Here is a 17,181-nt window from a genome sequence, read left to right as displayed (position 1 = left end):
CCTACACACGAGTCTGAGATCAAACTCTTGACCATGTATGCTATATAAGGACCCGATTATTCGACATTTGTGTCACACTATTTTCATATTTCTAAGTATTCATAGACATAGCCATAACTAACTCAGTGTATGATTTGGTTTCATGGTGGGATTGGCAAAATCACGACGAGCAACCGTGACTTTGCAAAAGAGTGTTTTACCTTAGCATCATAATGTGAGGAACCATTCTCCTGCTGATTCTGAGTTTGCCTTCTAAGAAGGAACATGTTGAATTGTTGACTCGCAAATGTAGTTCCCAACCTGCATAAAAAATCATCAAATAAGATCAATTTTCATCTTCAAACTTAACATCCATAATATTACAGAATCATGAGATGTAAAACATAAGATCAATATCAAAATTCATAAATAATTAAAACCATAAAGTTTTGATTTCACCAAAATAAACATAGCACTTCAATTCAAATCAAATTCAATGAAGGTCAACATTTTCAACCTCAATTACTATTCTCTTCTAAAATCGATCCATTCACACTCGTAATTCAGAATTGACCAACTATTTCGTCTTTATACTTTTCAAATCACCAAAGACGAAGGAATTTTCCTCAAACACAGTAGCGTTGACTTCAAGCGAAAAAAATAATAATCATAATCTAAAAAACCAGAAAAGAAAAATAAAAATAAAAATAAAAACATTGTCCCGTTTTTATTAATTCAACAGTGAAATTGATAGAATAGTAAAACGCAGGAAAAAAAAAAGATTTAAAATCTGAGTGTGTAAACGCGATTCTTGTTTCTGTTGAAGAAAAAAGCAATTACTGAAACGGATCCAGGTGGAACGAGAAACAATCAGAAAGTAAGAGCGGTGCGTGGAGCTATGGTGGAAGTGTTTAGTGAGGAATGTAATTAAATAAAAAAAAAAAGAAATGAATAATCGATAAAATTATAAAGAGAAAGAAACCTGGAGAAAGAGCGAAAGAGAATAGTGTGTGGGCGTTATTTTATTAATGGTTTGAGTTGGGAATGGAAACAAAGAGTGAAGTGTAGTCAAGAAGGTGAATGATGTGTGTTGTTTGGGTCACGCGAATTTCATTTCATTTAATGTGTTATCACTTGTGAATGAAACGGTCACACATATCAAGAGAGAGAAAGAGAATATGGGTCGTGATGGAAGTGCAGTATTATTAGTAGGTAGCCGATCTTTCTCTTTCACTTCATTAATTAAATTCAAATCAATTTATTCATTATTAAATAAATCAAACTCATAATGCGCCAACACGCCTATATAAGAGGGGAAAATCAATACAAATAAATAAAAAAGCATGTCTTTTAGTGAACAGAAAATGACTAAATCACTTAACAGTCAAAAATGTACCATTCTGAATAAATAAAAACTAAAATTATTATTGAAAAATAATATGTCTGATTAAAAATTCAATATACATATATTAAATTTTCAATTGTAAAATATTAAAATATTATTAATTTAATTATTGATACTATTAATATCTCAAATTATTTGTCTGTTTTTTCTTTGTAAATATTTTTTGACCAAGTTCTTTCATCCACTTTTATTTTTGATATTATCTAACGCTGATGATGTAACATATTAAATGTCGCGTGAATATTCACACGAAATAAAAAAATATTAATATGATTAAAAATAAATAATTTATATAATAATATATACAAAAATAAAAATAAGATATGATTTTGTATCTTAAAATATCAGATTTTATTTCCAACTCAACACGTATCGTTTAATTTATATCATCTTCGATTATAAGCAAATTTATCTATAATATTGATTATAATAAACACCACTTTATAAGAATCAAAATAAACATAAAAATTAAATTAAAAGTAAGTGGCCAAAATCGGAAACTATTATAATGTTCACTAATTTGCAGCTATATTAATTTGCAGGTACTCTACAAACCGAAGCTTTAATTATGCGCTTCACAAACCCGCAAATTATGTTTTAATTTTTTTGTTACTTATTTTGGATGTTAATGGCATGGTACTCTTAGAAACAACTGATACCTTTATGTTTTAGATGGTTCTTTTTACAAACTTTCCAATACGATATTTTTATTCTGTCAATAAAATAACACAACTTTTTCAGGCGAAGCAATACATAACATGACTCTTTCCATTTTTTTTCTTTCAAATTTCCAATCAAACTTCAAAAGAAAAAAAAAAGAGTCAAGCTAGTATGTTGAACAACTTTTATGTATTTAAACGTCTAAATACAAAATGAAGTTAATTTACACTATATTACATATAAATTAAAATGATCTTTAATTTTGTTTCATCTAAAATTCTAAACTATCGAAAAAGGTAACTTACATAGTTACTCTATGTAATAAAATAGTATAAGCAAAAATAATTCATTTACACTTTCATTAAAATAATTAGTCATACATTTATGTTTATCGGTGTTAATCTCATTTAAAAATTAAATTACCCTTTCATCTTAATTGCATATAAAATAGCATTAAAGTATTTTTAATACATTATATTAAAATATTTAAATGTCATTATAAAATATCAAAGTTTATCTGAAACTATTAAAATATATGATATTTTCTTTTACATTTTCAACTAAAAATGCTCACATATATTTACTCTCATTTATCTATATTCGCATTTATTTGTAAAGGTTTATATAGTTACATAGATATTAGTGTAAGGAAAATCAACTTTATTTATTATAAATTTTCTTAGAATTTTCTTTTAACACTCTCTCTCTCTGATGAATGTTATAAGTAAAAATAAAGAATTACTTTCGCATATAATAAGAAATATAGTTAAGTTCAATTAATTTTTTAGATTTCATGTAAAATATAAATTAAATTTGTTAAGTTATTCCTTTTTTAAATATTCAACTATTAATATTAAATTATTTAAATTAAATGAAGAGTATATTATAAATAATATTATTAAATGGTGAAAAAGTAATTTACTTTTGCTTATAACAGTAACCAAGATTTAAGACATTTTTTATTTATAACAGTGATTAGATGGAGTATTGTATAATATAGTATAACTAAATAATTTTATGTCGTTGTCATAAATTTTATCTCGGCATATGATTTATACAATATATTATAATTAATTATTTATATTGTTTTCTCACATTTTTGTTTAAAAGATATTAAAACTACACAGTGATAATCAAATACACATTTTTTTTTAATTATTTGTTAAGTGAAGGTAACATTTTCACCGAATGACCAATGCTAAAATATTTGTTTTGTACATATTTAAATAATAAGATTGTGAATGATCAACTTTTAACTAATTGAGTAACAACTAACATTATCTTTAACTAATCGACTATCATATAATATTGTTCTATGTATATATGATTTGTAAGGTAAAGTAAAATTATAGTTATTCTAATTTTTGGAATACATTTTTCTATAAAGTAATAGACACACTAATAATAAAACACATTTTTATCATTTAATTAATTGATTATTAAAATATCATTTTTTAGTCAATATTTAATTAATTGATTAGTGACTAATATTTGTTTTATATATAATTTGTATAATAAATTATAATTAGTTAAAACATCATGAGTGTAATTTTTCCTATAATTTATTACTTATCTTATAATTCACATGTAAATATAAAGTCGGAGGGTCTGCCTCATTCTCTTTCACAAGCTTAACTTTGTCGTTCTTCTCCTTTTTTTTTCTTCTCCATTTAAGATGAGTGATTTATGACTAATTTTTGGTCCAAAATCACCTCTCTAAATCATATTTTTTTTTCAATTTTCTTTTATCTAAATAAATAATTTTCACTCTTCAACGTTGCAATTTCAGAGGCATAAATATTTTCAGACATATCAATTTTACTATATATATAGACTTTATAACATTTGTAGACTTTTTTTCATTTTATACTATTAATTTGAATGTTGTAAATTTGTTCTCAATTTCATCCTATTTGTTTTAATGACTTTCAATTGTATATTTCTATTATTTTGAATGAATAAATACTGTTTTTTAATTTAAAAAAAAAACACTTATAATCAACATGTGTTTATTTTCCCTCTAAAAATCTCTTAATTATTTAATTATCAATTTCCGATCACTTTTAATATATCCTTAATCTTTTAAATCCTCTTTAAATCTATATATGATAAGAAAGATAGAATAATAATTTGTGTAATCACTATATAATTTATTGCAACTGTTGCACTGTTAACATTGCAATTCAAGCAGACGTAGGGATGACAATGGGTAGGGTACTATAGTACCCGTTCCCATAAGTGCACGTATTTATATTCATTACTCACGCTTTAATTAAAATATATCGATAAATAAATGATATTGTTGTAATTAAATTTAAAAATTATTCAAATATTTTAACTCCAATCATGAAGTATTATAAACCAAAATATTTTATAACTCAAAACATTTCAAATGAACATTGATTACAATACACATTCTAATATTCATAATAATAATTTATGAAGTTGCAAGTCCTACGACAATATTATTCAATATCTGTAAAAATAATTGATAGAAAGTTGCAAATATAATTATAAAGTCACAATTAATAAGACATCACTCTTGATTATAAGGTCACAATTATTTACATATTCATCATAATTAAATTCTTAAAAAATTTACAAACGTTTATCTTTTAATTATAAATATTGTAGTGGTCTAATGATATTAATAGATATTAAAACATAAAAAAATAATTAATTAAACTAAACACTAATATAATAAATAAATAAATAATATATTTATATAAATACGAGTGCAGCGCGGAGCAGATATTTATTCTACCCATTATTGTGAATTTTTTTTTTTACAAATACTCATTTAGTTTTGATCTAATTACCAAGCAGACATTGCGATGTGATGTGGTTCGTAATTTGAAACCACGATCAGTTATATGTGAACTGTATCACATTACGTCGCTTTTAAACTTTTATTTTAACTTAATGTCTAAATGATATGAATTTTTACTTAATTTAGTTGCATTGTGTAACACGTGAATCAATAAGATAATATTCCATATTTCCATTTGAGATACCATGCACGTTCGTGGATGCTTTGAGGAAAATATGTACTATAAAAATATAAAAACAAAACATGTGTGATGCATGACCAATTTTAAAGTGAAAGTCAAAGGTTCTTTTAGATGAGTCTTCTACGTGTCCATTGAATACCAATAGACCGTCCAAATAAATCACTTGATCAATCTTTTCTACATTTGAGAAATGAGAGACGTTGTTTGGTCAAGTATTGAAGTAACATGATAGAATTCTATGTCCTAATTAGTTTAATGGTTGAAATTTTTTGTTGCTTATATTTTTGTTTTTCAATATTTGACGTCGTTTGACTAAATTACAAAATCTTAAAAAGTTGATGATAATGCATGTTAAACTTAAACGATAAATAATTAATATTATTTTTTAAATTTATTCTTTAAAAGAGATAATTATTTTATCTTTTTCGTCATAATACTTGTTATTTGGTTAAAATATATAAGATGTTAAGAGTATTTTAATTATAAAATAATGCATACACTTGAAAATTTAAAAGAAACTATAAAATAAAATGAAATAAAATTACAAATAAAAATAGGGCAAATTATAACATAGATCATAATCTACCATACTACCATAGAACAATTTTAAAAAATATTTAAAATTACAACATTTATAAATTTTATTTTTAAAAATCAAAACAAATAAATATACATTTTGTATTAAATCAACATTAATAAATCATGGTATTATTCATAAAAATGAGGAACATCACAAATTATTACTTATGAAAAAATATCTGACCATCACTCAAGGGTAGTCGATGTTTAACTACATACTGCCCTCTACAAATCCATCAATATATTGTCAATCATATACAATAATCTAATAATTGATTTTGCTTCCAAAAAGATCGTAAGAGACACTTGAAATAAAGTATACTTTTTTATTTTTAATAAATATCATTGTTAACTTTGAAAATGCCACCATATCTTGTGGTTTATTTTAGACCACCAAAAATATTCGGTCAGTACTAAAGGTTTGATCTCCAACTATCAACAACACCTTTTAATGATTTTTAAGCACTATATCTAACTTTTCTTTTTTCATTGGGAGTGAAATGAAAAATGGTCTAACGATCAAGATCTGGTACTGATTATCTTTGTATGTTGCTTTTGGAATAGATGTTCATTTTTATTCAACCAAACAAACGGGGTAAAATAACATCTTTATTAGTTACTAGCGAAAATAAACAACAAAAAAGTATATGCATAATCAAGACAAAAGATTTCATGTGCATATAGCTCTAATATGCTGTAAAACAGATGAAATCTGAACCGACTCTAATCAGATAAACAATGTTTAATATTTTCTGCAATATAAACATAACTTAAATACTCTTCAATACATTTTTCATAAAAACATAAATAAATTCTAATATAAATTACTGTACTTGAAAAAAGTTTAAAACTCAAACGGCCTGAGATAATTTAATGATATTGATTCGATAAAAAAAATATGTGTATCATTTTCAATCGACCCAGGTCAACATCTTATTTATAAGATAAAGAGGATCATAAACTATTATTTTTGAAGACTATTGCCAACCGTCGTTGTAGACCACCTATATAGGTGGTATATAGGTGGTCCAAAATAGTACTCGTCTAATAACTATTGATATCTATGTAAAACTTCCAGATGTACTTTAACCAACCTTCACAGTATGTAAATGTAGGACCATAGGAGACTAGAGTAGAGAGTCATAACATGATGGGAGAGTAGGAGATGCCAAAACTGAAATGGATTTTCTATTACTTTCCAAACTTCATTTTATTTAACCTTTTCCTCACAACCACTTTGGCCGTTTCCATAACTAATTTACTATGGTTTGACAGATAACAAATGGAACAATGCAGCAGATCTTTTGACACTACAAGCGTGCAGATATCAACTTAGCAAAGAGTGCACTAGTCAAAATAGATCAACAAACTAACACTTGATGGCATTTATTGCTATTATTCTTAGCTTCAAATACATTCTAATTGTAACATGAGAATGCCATGGAATAGATCAGTTCAACATTGATGATGAATAAAACAATTATCATCAAAGTCTGCATCTTCAATTCTTTATTGTATTCTATTTCAGTTGCACTAGTCATTCCACATCTTGTGAAACAATATGTATAATCATATCAGAACAATGTGCAGGTATATTAATAGACACGCGCTTTAGGAGGGAATGATTCAACCTCATCATCCAAAGTATTCATGTGTACCGGCCTGTAATCTAAACGGACCTTCTCGTTTTCCCAATATCTGCAAATTAATGCACAAAAGCTTAGCTGACAGATGCAACTTGCAAACAAAAGTATTTTACATAAAAATCATAACGGTAACAAATCCAACAAATCATATTTATTTCTTTGATGCAAGCTGACCCTAAAACCCCTGCACTTAACATAGCCGTGTTCCTTGATTGAAAATTTAATGGGATACTAACCAAACAATATACTACGCTTGTGCTCAGGAACACAATCAAAATAACAAATAACAGTTACATGTTTTTCAATGTCTCTAGTTAAATTAATTATTAAGCCTTAGCTCTAACTTCTAACTCTAAGTTTTGTACCTCTATACTGTAGTGAATATGGTGTTTTCAACTCAATACCATATTTAACACATTTATATGCATAATCTCACCATTTAAACTCATAATTACATGAAGAGGCTTGTCTCTGGCAGGAATGGAAACTACCCAGTGACTGGCGATCTTCAAGCAAGGATTGCTTGAAAGAACCAAATTACAAATTAGGCTTTCAACCATATACTCATTAACACAAACACCAGATACTGTCTATCATATTATTCCACTAATCCGCCAATAGTTTATTGGCTGCATAGCTGCTTTGTCGTTTTAAGAGAGACAAGAACTATGATGCTCTTAAAATCAAAGGCCTAACGGAACTAACTCAACTCTACTATTGCATTAACAAATTAATTGAAACATGACTTACCCCAATGTGTGTTTCATCCATTTCTCATCATCTCTTTTCTGAAAATTTAACACAAGGTATTCAATTAGACAATCACCTTGATTGATATTAATGGCGCAAGTTTACACACAAGACAATAAAATACAGCATACTGACCGTGAAGTCTTCGCGGGCATGAGCACCTCTGCTCTCTTTTCTGGCTTCAGCAGAGTGCACGGTAATGGAGGCATTTATCAAAAGATTTTCCAACTCAATAGTCTCAATCAGGTCAGAGTTCCTGAAATTATTAACCACGAAACTTTCAAAATGAACTAGCATATTTCTTGAAATACTATGGATCAATATAACATTGAGTAAAAAATATTTTACCATATCAAGCTCCGATCCTCTAACTTGACATCACGAAAGCTCTCCCATGCTCCATCAATCAATTGACAACCTGCCACACATCAGATGAAATTCAGAGAGAGAACACACAGAGGTAAAGAAGAAATATTCGCCTTGGGAAATAGAGGAAGGGGTAAGAGTATAAAGCATTGCTGATAAAAAAAATGGATTACCTTCTTCTAATGTTTCTTGTGTGCGGAATACAGCAGCATTGTTTTGCATTATTCGTTGCATATTCAACCTGATTTTTGAGGTTGGCAATGACCCATTTGAATTTCTCAATTTGTCAAGCCAAGAAATTGTCTTCATCCCAGCATCTTTCTCTAAAGGCTTTTGTTTCTCTCCTGCAAAATGGAAAACATGTTTATTTTTATCACCTCATTTCAGTGCACAGTCTATTTTAACAAGTGGGAGTAAATCTTGCCTGGCCTTTGGATTTCTGCAACTCTGTTTGCACAAGCTCTACCAAAGACAACAATGTCCAGAAGTGAATTTGCACCGAGTCTATTGGCACCATGGACTGATGCACAGGCTGTTTCCCCAGCAGCCATTAAACCAGGAACTATTTCATCTGGATTGTCACCTTTAGGGGTAACCACCTGAATAAGAAAACTGTATATTAGACTAAAGTGTTCCATTTTTCATGTTTTGTTGGAAGAAATGATGAAATACAACAACAATTCCAAATAACAAGATTGCAACTTCTGGTCTTGCTGCACATGTGACCCAATAAATCCAAACAAGTGTCAATGATGCCAGAAACAGAAATTAACAATAAAGAAGATCTTGCTATTTGCAATCTGACAAGGTTACAGGTGCATACAGAGCACTCAATGCTAGCTTTTAATATATACAATTTCTAAATGAATTTCCGGTGAAGCAATTTGAGAAATTACATTTGGATTTTAAAGTACAGCAATAATATTTCTCAATGAAGAATAAAAATATTCACAATAAAATAATGCATTTGCACCAGATTTCCTCAAATAGAAGTAAAATTATACAAATTAGTTACTCATATATGTGATGGATATTATGCAGCAATGAAAATAAAGTAATGTTACATGCACAAAATGGTTCACAAAAATATGGTAATGACAACTGGGAACCCATCAATTAAATAACTAATAGGTATAAAGTACCAACATGACTCTGATCATCTCATGTTTTCTAGTAAAATCTTACTACGAAGAGAACTTTTTAACACCAAAAGATGCAAAAGAAAACTTAAATCTAATTAAACTTTAAACAAAATTAGTAATAACACCTGAATATATAATCATAATGGTTTTCTTTACATACAATGAAATAGAAAATTATTTTAAGAATATAGAACAGAGAATAATCCAATCCAGTCTAGCACAATCTTTTCAAGGTTAAACAATCAAAGGCTAATACGAATGCGGTGATTAGAAGCACAATCCCAAATAATTATCAAGCTCTCTGGTATATAATCTTTGTCAAATTCCACATGTAAAGAATGCAGAGAGCACTAATTTGTAATTGCAAAGTGTGACTATTGTAAAAAATTTACATTGGTTTTTTAATCTCCATTTGTTATATTTTTTATCCTTATGCTTCCTTTTTCAATTGGAGGTCTCACTACAAAGTTTAAACAGCTTGTTACAACATCGTACCTCTCCATGATAATTAGTGGGGATACCACCCATGTTATAATGCACAGTTGGTAAAACAGGAATGGGTTCCTTTGTAACATCCACACCGGCAAAAATAGCAGCAGTTTCAGATATACCGGGTAGTCTCTCCTTGAGCACATCTGGGGGTAAGTGATTCAAGTGGAGATAGATGTGATCTTTCATTGGTCCTGCAAACAATTTTCATTATTACTAAATGAATGTCCAACTTGACTGGAAGATAAAAAAAAAAAAAATAATACAAACAACAGAGAGGTCACGTTTCAGGAATACGTATTTCTAGAAAAAGCATACTTGACGTACAAATCAATATGCTAAAAAGCTGGTTTCCACTTGAGCAATATTGCAACAGTATGTACAATATAAATATTTTATCAGAACATAAATATATCAATTTAAAGCCAACGTACCTACACCACGGCCTTCCCGAATCTCCATAGTCATTGATCTTGAAACTACATCTCTTGATGCGAGATCCTTCGCAGTAGGAGCATACCGTTCCATAAACCTCTCACCTTCGCTGTTCCTAAGAATTCCACCTTCACCACGAGACCCTACAAGGGATAAGACAGAAAATGAGAAACAATATATATTGCAGTTTAGTTGGACAAAGTATATGAAAGGATGCAACAAAAAGCAAGCCCATATGTAAACTTAAAAATACCAACCTTCTGTGATAAGGCAACCAGCTCCATATATACCTGTTGGGTGAAATTGCACAAACTCTAAATCCTAGAAAATATATGACAAAGGGAAATGAGGGACAAAAACTTCACTACATAGGATATCAGCTTAATATTGAAATTTGCAAGGTGCGGAAGAAACCTCAAGTGGGATTCCAGCACGAGCAACCATGGCACTGCCATCTCCAGTGCATGTATGTGCCGAAGTTGCAGAAAAGTATGCTCTACCATAACCCTAACATAATACATAAGAATGATACTCATATATCCATAAAAAGTTAAGTAACATAAAAAACTCTAATGTCAAAAAATCATAAGAAAATCTTGTACCCCAGTAGCCAAAATTGTTGAAGCAGCTTGGAAACGATGTAATGTTCCATCCTCCATATTCAACGCAATTACTCCTTGGCAACTACCTGCATATGGAAAATAAGTGAACTTTACCATCAACTCCAACATACAAACAACATAATCTTTTCTTTTTATTCATCACTGTAAATGTTTGAGAAAGCAATTAGCATCACAAACTGACAACATATTTATATTCAGTAAAGGACAGGTGATGTGATAGATGTGCGGTGATCACAAACATAGTCACAATCTATTATCTTAAATTTATGTAAAAAAGAATGCTAAAATGGCGTGTGATTCCTAAAAATGGCCAATGAAAATGATACGTGACATTGAACTACAACAAATTTTACTCATAAATTTATTTTCGTCACTGCCTATGTTGCCGTTGGGGTTCTTGTTCAGAATGCAACCAAAGGAGCTAGCATAAAAGGTAAGCAGGAAATCCTACTATTTTGGATTAGGGGAAACCTAGTGCTAGAACGCTCTTGCTATGGTAGGATGTAAGGATGGGTTGGATCCATTGCATGTCAATTATAGGCATCCTTACCTTGAATTTGCAGGAACAACTATTAAGAAAATGCATGTATCTAATGTTTACGTTTGCAGAATATTTTAAGCAAAACTTTGGTTTCTTTTCTCTAGCGATGCTATTGTTGTTAGTAATTAAACTTGAACCATTAACACAAAATAAAAATAGGTGGATTATGAACTAATACATAAGAATTGGAACAATAGAAGAAACGATTGGAGCTAAAGAATACAATGAGGATATAAAATCTAATTCGGGGACAAAATTTTCATCCAACATCGTGCAGGAAATTTCTAACCATCATGTGTTCATTAAATCCTTCCCTAAGAAGGCTGAAACCTTGTTCAATTAATTGACTGGAAATTGTTCTAATAAAAAAGCAAACCATTTTGTGCTGCTACTTACCATCACTGTTCATTAATAGATCCAGCGCAAAGTATTCCACAAAAAACTGGGTATTATGCCTCATAGCCTGGCCATAGAGAGTGTGTAGTAAAGCATGCCCTGTTCGATCGGCAGCACATGCACAACGATATGCCTGACCACCTATAGAAAAGCAACATAAGGAAGCCAAGATCAGAACTCTTGGAGTATAACAGTTAGCATCATAAGGAAGCCAAAATCTGCATTTACCTTTTCCGAAGTTCAAGCTTTGACCACCAAATGCTCGCTGGTATATTCTTCCATCTTCAGTTCGGGAAAATGGCAATCCATAATTCTCAAGCTCAATGACTGCTTTCGGTGCCTCCCTACACATATATTGGATGGCATCTTGGTCTCCTGTGAAACACGGAGCTCGTATTTTAATATCCACAAAAGAAAAAGCAAAGGCTAAAAGAATATCTACCTAGCACGATGTTCATAATGGCTAACTACTCAACTTCTAACCATATCAAAATTTGAGACATAAGTAAAATAAAATTTCTAGGATTGAGAAATATTATACCTAGCCAATCACTTCCTTTGACAGTGTCGTACATGTGCCACCTCCAGTCATCTTCAGTCATATTTCCCAATGCAGCATTTATACCTCCCTATACACAATTTAATTCCCATGCATGAGCATAGCCGGTATATTCAGGTTTCAAAAGAAATTGGAATCTTATGAATTATGACCACTTGATGCACTTTGGGGCCTCATCCGATAATACTTTATATTTTATGAACTTATTATTCAAGCAGATAAAAACATAAGGGTAAGGGATAAAATGTTGATCGCTCTGCTTCATTATTGTAAAATAATATCCTACAAGCTGAGTTTAAAGTGTATTTCATCCCAAAAAATATTCAAGTGTCAAACAAAGATGAAGTAATGATGTTAAACCAAACCTAAGACTATGATAATGGGATAAATTACACCACTTAGTCTATTATGACAAACAAATGGGTAGCATCAAAATATAATATGACAACATTTCTCTATATATGATAGTCAGATAGATAACAAATTCATAAAAGTTACTACTAACTGCAATATTCATCAAGTAGAAAATGTGACAATCCCCATTTGCTTGTCCATAAATTTAAATTGTTCAAAGAATAAATAGTCAAATTAGTCCAGAAAAATTTAAAGTCGATCTTATTTGATTCTAAAAATTCAAAATCACGTCCCATGTCCAATTATGTATAACTCGTCAGTCAAATTTTGTCAGGAATAACTGGAATCAATTCAACCAGCTGAATAAACATCCAGGAGTAATTTGACCAAGGAACTACACATTCTATGACCTTGGCCGTAATTTCACTGTTTAGGAACCAATATAACCACCTAATACAAAAAAGACTTTGCATATTTCATGAACTAATTTCACTATTACTTATTTAACCCTTTGTTGAATAACCAAATACTCGAACTTAAGTGATTAATGAATTTTAATAAATGTTGAATCGATCAGGAATACCTAAGTCCAAACTTAACTGAAACAATCTTTAGCCGGACTCTACTTATCTTCACTTATGTTCTGACTGAACTTCAAATTAACAGGAGCTTACCAAATTAAGACAAAAAAAAAAGTCCTTTGTTGAATAACTTGGACGTATACATAGTAGTGGTTACATCACAGTATAAGCAACCAAAACTCTCAATAACAAAAAAAGACCAACGAAGAAAAAAATTCATAAATCACGACAAATAAATAACAACGAACAGATGCGTGTGCAATTGCAACGGAAAATCTCATACCTGAGCTGCAACAGTATGCGAACGAGTTGGAAATAGCTTTGTAACGCAAGCAGTATTGAAGCCATGTTCCGAAAGTCCAATAGCAGCTCTCAACCCTGCACCACCAGCACCAACAACAACGGCGTCGTACTTATGATCCACCACATTGTACGACGAGTTTCCACCACTCTGCACCACAACAAACCAAAACGACGTCGTTTCAGTAAAATCACATTAACCTATATCATTAGAAGATTTTTTTTTTATGTAAAAAACTCAAAAATCTTCAAATAGAGCTAAGGTTGAAGATAATTGGTACTGACGGAGAAAAATCTTGAAAAGTGAGATCTAAGTGGTTGAAGATTAGGATTGGATCTCTCGGAAATAGTACGAGACACGAAACGCCACATTTTTTGAAGCTCTCACACACACTCTTTTCTTTCTCTGATTAGTCTGAAACTCTCTTCTTCGTTTGTCTGTCTCTGCGTTAGTTATTCTCTTTAATATTTATTTATTTTCGTGTTTGAATTTTTGACGAATGAAACTGAATGGTCGGAATAAAGGCAGTAAATGTTACGCAAACTCTGTGATCGGAGTAGAAATTGGCCACGTCGAGCTACGCTTTTTTATTAAAATCAATTAATTAGTTAGTTAATTTTTATCGTTAAGTATCCGACTGATTTTCATTTTTTTGATTTGATCTAAAATTTAATGGATTGATGGTGGTTGATTAGGAAGGCAAACAAAATTGAATTGCACTTTTCCTTATCACAAGAAAGAGTAATGGTTTGTCGATAAAAAGCTATGAATGAATGTGACCGTGATAGGTGCTGTAGCTTGTAATTACTAATTAGGCAGCAACGTGGCGAGCGCGGGAGTATTTAAGTTGTTGCAGAAAGCCGAAGCTATGTATGTGGTGCATTTTAAGCCGCGACATAAAATGTGTTTGGTTTTACCGGTTATATTATGTATAAGATTAATTTTAGTTGTACACAAAAATGAGTTCAATATAATTTTTCAATTAAATAATTTTTTTTTAATAAATTTAATTTAATATTTAAATACGTCAAAATTAATTTAGTTATATTAAAAGTATAATTATATCATCTTCACAATCAATTTAATTATTTTAAAAGTGTAATTAAAGATGTACTTATGCATAAAAGAGATAGATAGACCACGTTATATATCTACTCATCGCACATAAATTTTTCATAGGGCATTTGGAAAATTTCAAGATTGTTCTAGACAAACATTTGCCCCACACCAACAATTAATTCTTTACTAGGTATAAACTTTAACAAAGGAAAAATGTTCACTTTCAGTTTAATGTTTAATACAAATATTTAATGTTTTTGATTAAGCTAATAATTGTAAAAACTAGATGTTCTAAACTCAGCCGCTATTTAAAGATTATATTTATCAAAGTAACTTTTTGGTGTGAGGCAAATGCTTGTTTCGAGCGGTCGTGAAATTTTCATAAAATCAATCATCCAAGCCATTTTATATAGGGTTGTATATGAATCGCACTACATTAGGTTTGGCCAAAATTGCAACATGAATAAGGTAGAAAACTATAGTCTAGATCTGATAAATAAATCGTCATTTCAAACTTATATCAGATCGATCATTTCTGAGTTGACTTAGATTACATATTGAGTTATTTAAATTTATTTTTTATAAAAATATGTTTGGAAAAGATGGATCATTATATTATTTTTAAGAAAATAACTCAACTTTATTTCTTTACCATCAAATATATAAATATAAAAGAAAAAATAAGAATGATAAAGAAGTGGGTAAAGAAGTATGTCCTTAAAAACATTGATGCCCCAACCAATGTTGAGATCGGAGGTACAAACAAACATATTTAGAATAATAATATTCATTGTGTTGTTAACTCTCATTTTGTTGATCATATATCCAACATTGAACTAAGAGGCACCATTGTTATTCAAGGTTTTTCTCCATCGAATTAGGAAAAATTTGATAAAAATCGTGATAAAACTTCTGACTTGAATTCAGTTGATTTTGGAGAATCATAACCATTTGAGAGACGATTCTAATATCCGAGGTTCAAGCTACACAAGGTCCAAATAAATGTAATTCATTAGGTCTTTGACTTTAGCTTATGTAATTTAGCTTTCATAGATAATCTACAATATGATCATCAATATCCAAATATGTGTATTGTTGGTTTCTATAATGATGAAATATTAGAGGAGAACAACCATCAAATCTCTCACAATTTGAAAGTCAACTCAAATGTTATTGTTATTGATGAAAATCTATATCTCAAGATTGCTCATGATTTAGAAATTTTGTGGTATTATTTTAAAAATAGAGATAAAGAGAAGGCATCTGTTAATAACAATTTTAAGAATAGTTATAATGCCACTGAATATCATTTTAAAGACAAAAAAAAAAATATATGCAAAAATGAGTTATATCATATAATTTCCGCCCAAGGGCCATTAAATCTACATGTTTGAATAACTTTTTTTAGCACTTTTATCATTCTCTTTTTTTTTCTTCTTTTCTTGGGTTAGATTCATTTGCCCTAATTTTTATTTTTCCTTTTCTTTTTAATAAACTTTTAGCTTAAAAAATTACAACAAATAAGAATATCAAAGTTATAAAAGTTCCCCATAAAATACTTGCAAACATTTATGCATAGGTCACATGGATTTACCTGACTTAGATTTAGTTTTATCCGTTATCCAATTTTGGTAACCGATTTTCTTGTTTTGAAAATCTGACACAATCACCCAACTCGAATCACTTTCTTAGATCAATCTAGGTTTATAGTTGACTTAACCCATTGGCATCCCCAATTGCATGTGTTAGATAAGGTATTTCCAGTGCTTCTTTTTAATTTAGTTTAGTTGAAAATAAGAGTTTAAAAATCGAATAGACAATATGACTAATTAACGGCTACTTAGAGATATCAAAAATAAATTGTACTACAAATATACACAGGTAAAATCTATAACGAACATGAGACAGGTAGCTTAACGAATATTATTGGGTAAAATAAATAGATGGTTTTACTACTATATATCTGCATTTTGTTTGTGTGCTGATGCATTATATTTTTATGTTAGGTTAAATAAGTTTTTTATTCTTATAAAATTTTAAAATTTTATATTTAGTCGCTACAAAAAATTCTCAATGTTTTAGACTCTAAAAAAAAAATTATTCACGTTTAGTCTCTATTATAAAAAGTTTTTCTAAAAAAAATATACTTTTAGTCCTTCATAAAAGTCCCTATAATATCAAAATAGTGAATAAATTTTTTAAAAGAACTAAATTTAAAACGTCAAAATTTTATAAGGATTTAATCCTCTTATGTTTTAATAATTTTTTGTGTTGATAAAAGAGAGGGAAAAGTCAACATAATTGC

General features: G+C 29.5%; 2 protein-coding genes across 4 annotated transcripts in view; both read right to left on the bottom strand.

The window, feature by feature from the left end:
• The window catches only part of LOC101513739 (uncharacterized), a 3,636-nt gene extending 2,494 nt beyond the window's left edge, over positions 1-1,142 (bottom strand). The window contains exons 1-2 of one of the 3 annotated variants that reach the window (XM_004509197.3): positions 962-1,142; positions 201-300 (exon numbers count right to left, since the gene is read on the bottom strand). In XM_004509197.3, the coding sequence (XP_004509254.1) occupies positions 201-266 (66 nt within the window). In that variant the 5' untranslated portion in view covers positions 267-300; positions 962-1,142. The other 2 variants (XM_004509199.4, XM_004509198.4) reach the window with 2 other exon arrangements.
• A 5,849-nt stretch (positions 1,143-6,991) lies between these two features.
• Positions 6,992-14,304, bottom strand: LOC101513215 (succinate dehydrogenase [ubiquinone] flavoprotein subunit 1, mitochondrial). Its single transcript, XM_004509195.4, has 16 exons — positions 14,102-14,304; positions 13,800-13,967; positions 12,564-12,651; positions 12,251-12,397; positions 12,023-12,163; positions 11,065-11,150; positions 10,877-10,969; positions 10,720-10,783; positions 10,462-10,605; positions 10,034-10,221; positions 8,821-8,995; positions 8,570-8,740; positions 8,379-8,448; positions 8,166-8,286; positions 8,031-8,068; positions 6,992-7,332 (listed from the first exon to the last, which is right to left on the bottom strand). The coding sequence occupies exons 1-16, from the start codon at positions 14,186-14,188 to the stop codon at positions 7,230-7,232; spliced, it is 1,884 nt and encodes a 627-aa protein (XP_004509252.1). The 5' UTR covers positions 14,189-14,304; the 3' UTR covers positions 6,992-7,229.
• Between the last annotated feature and the right edge of the window lie 2,877 nt (positions 14,305-17,181).

This window comes from Cicer arietinum, chromosome 7 (genome assembly GCF_000331145.2).
Source record: "Cicer arietinum cultivar CDC Frontier isolate Library 1 chromosome 7, Cicar.CDCFrontier_v2.0, whole genome shotgun sequence".
Classification (NCBI taxonomy): domain Eukaryota; kingdom Viridiplantae; phylum Streptophyta; class Magnoliopsida; order Fabales; family Fabaceae; genus Cicer; species Cicer arietinum.
Note: the sequence above shows the minus strand (reverse complement) of the source record. Positions and strands in the feature narration are given on the sequence as shown.

What these genes read in the sequence shown, in the direction of transcription:
- LOC101513215 (XM_004509195.4), bottom strand. Translation starts at nt 14,188, where the DNA reads ATGTGGCGTTTCGTGTCTCGTACTATTTCCGAGAGATCCAATCCTAAT. An exon ending in AAGCTTGAACTTCGGAAAAG is followed by an intron (nt 12,164 to 12,250) that starts GTAAATGCAGAT and finishes GCTTTTCTATAG; the next exon opens with GTGGTCAGGCATATCGTTGT. An exon ending in ACAAGAAACATTAGAAGAAG is followed by an intron (nt 8,449 to 8,569) that starts GTAATCCATTTT and finishes GATGTGTGGCAG; the next exon opens with GTTGTCAATTGATTGATGGA.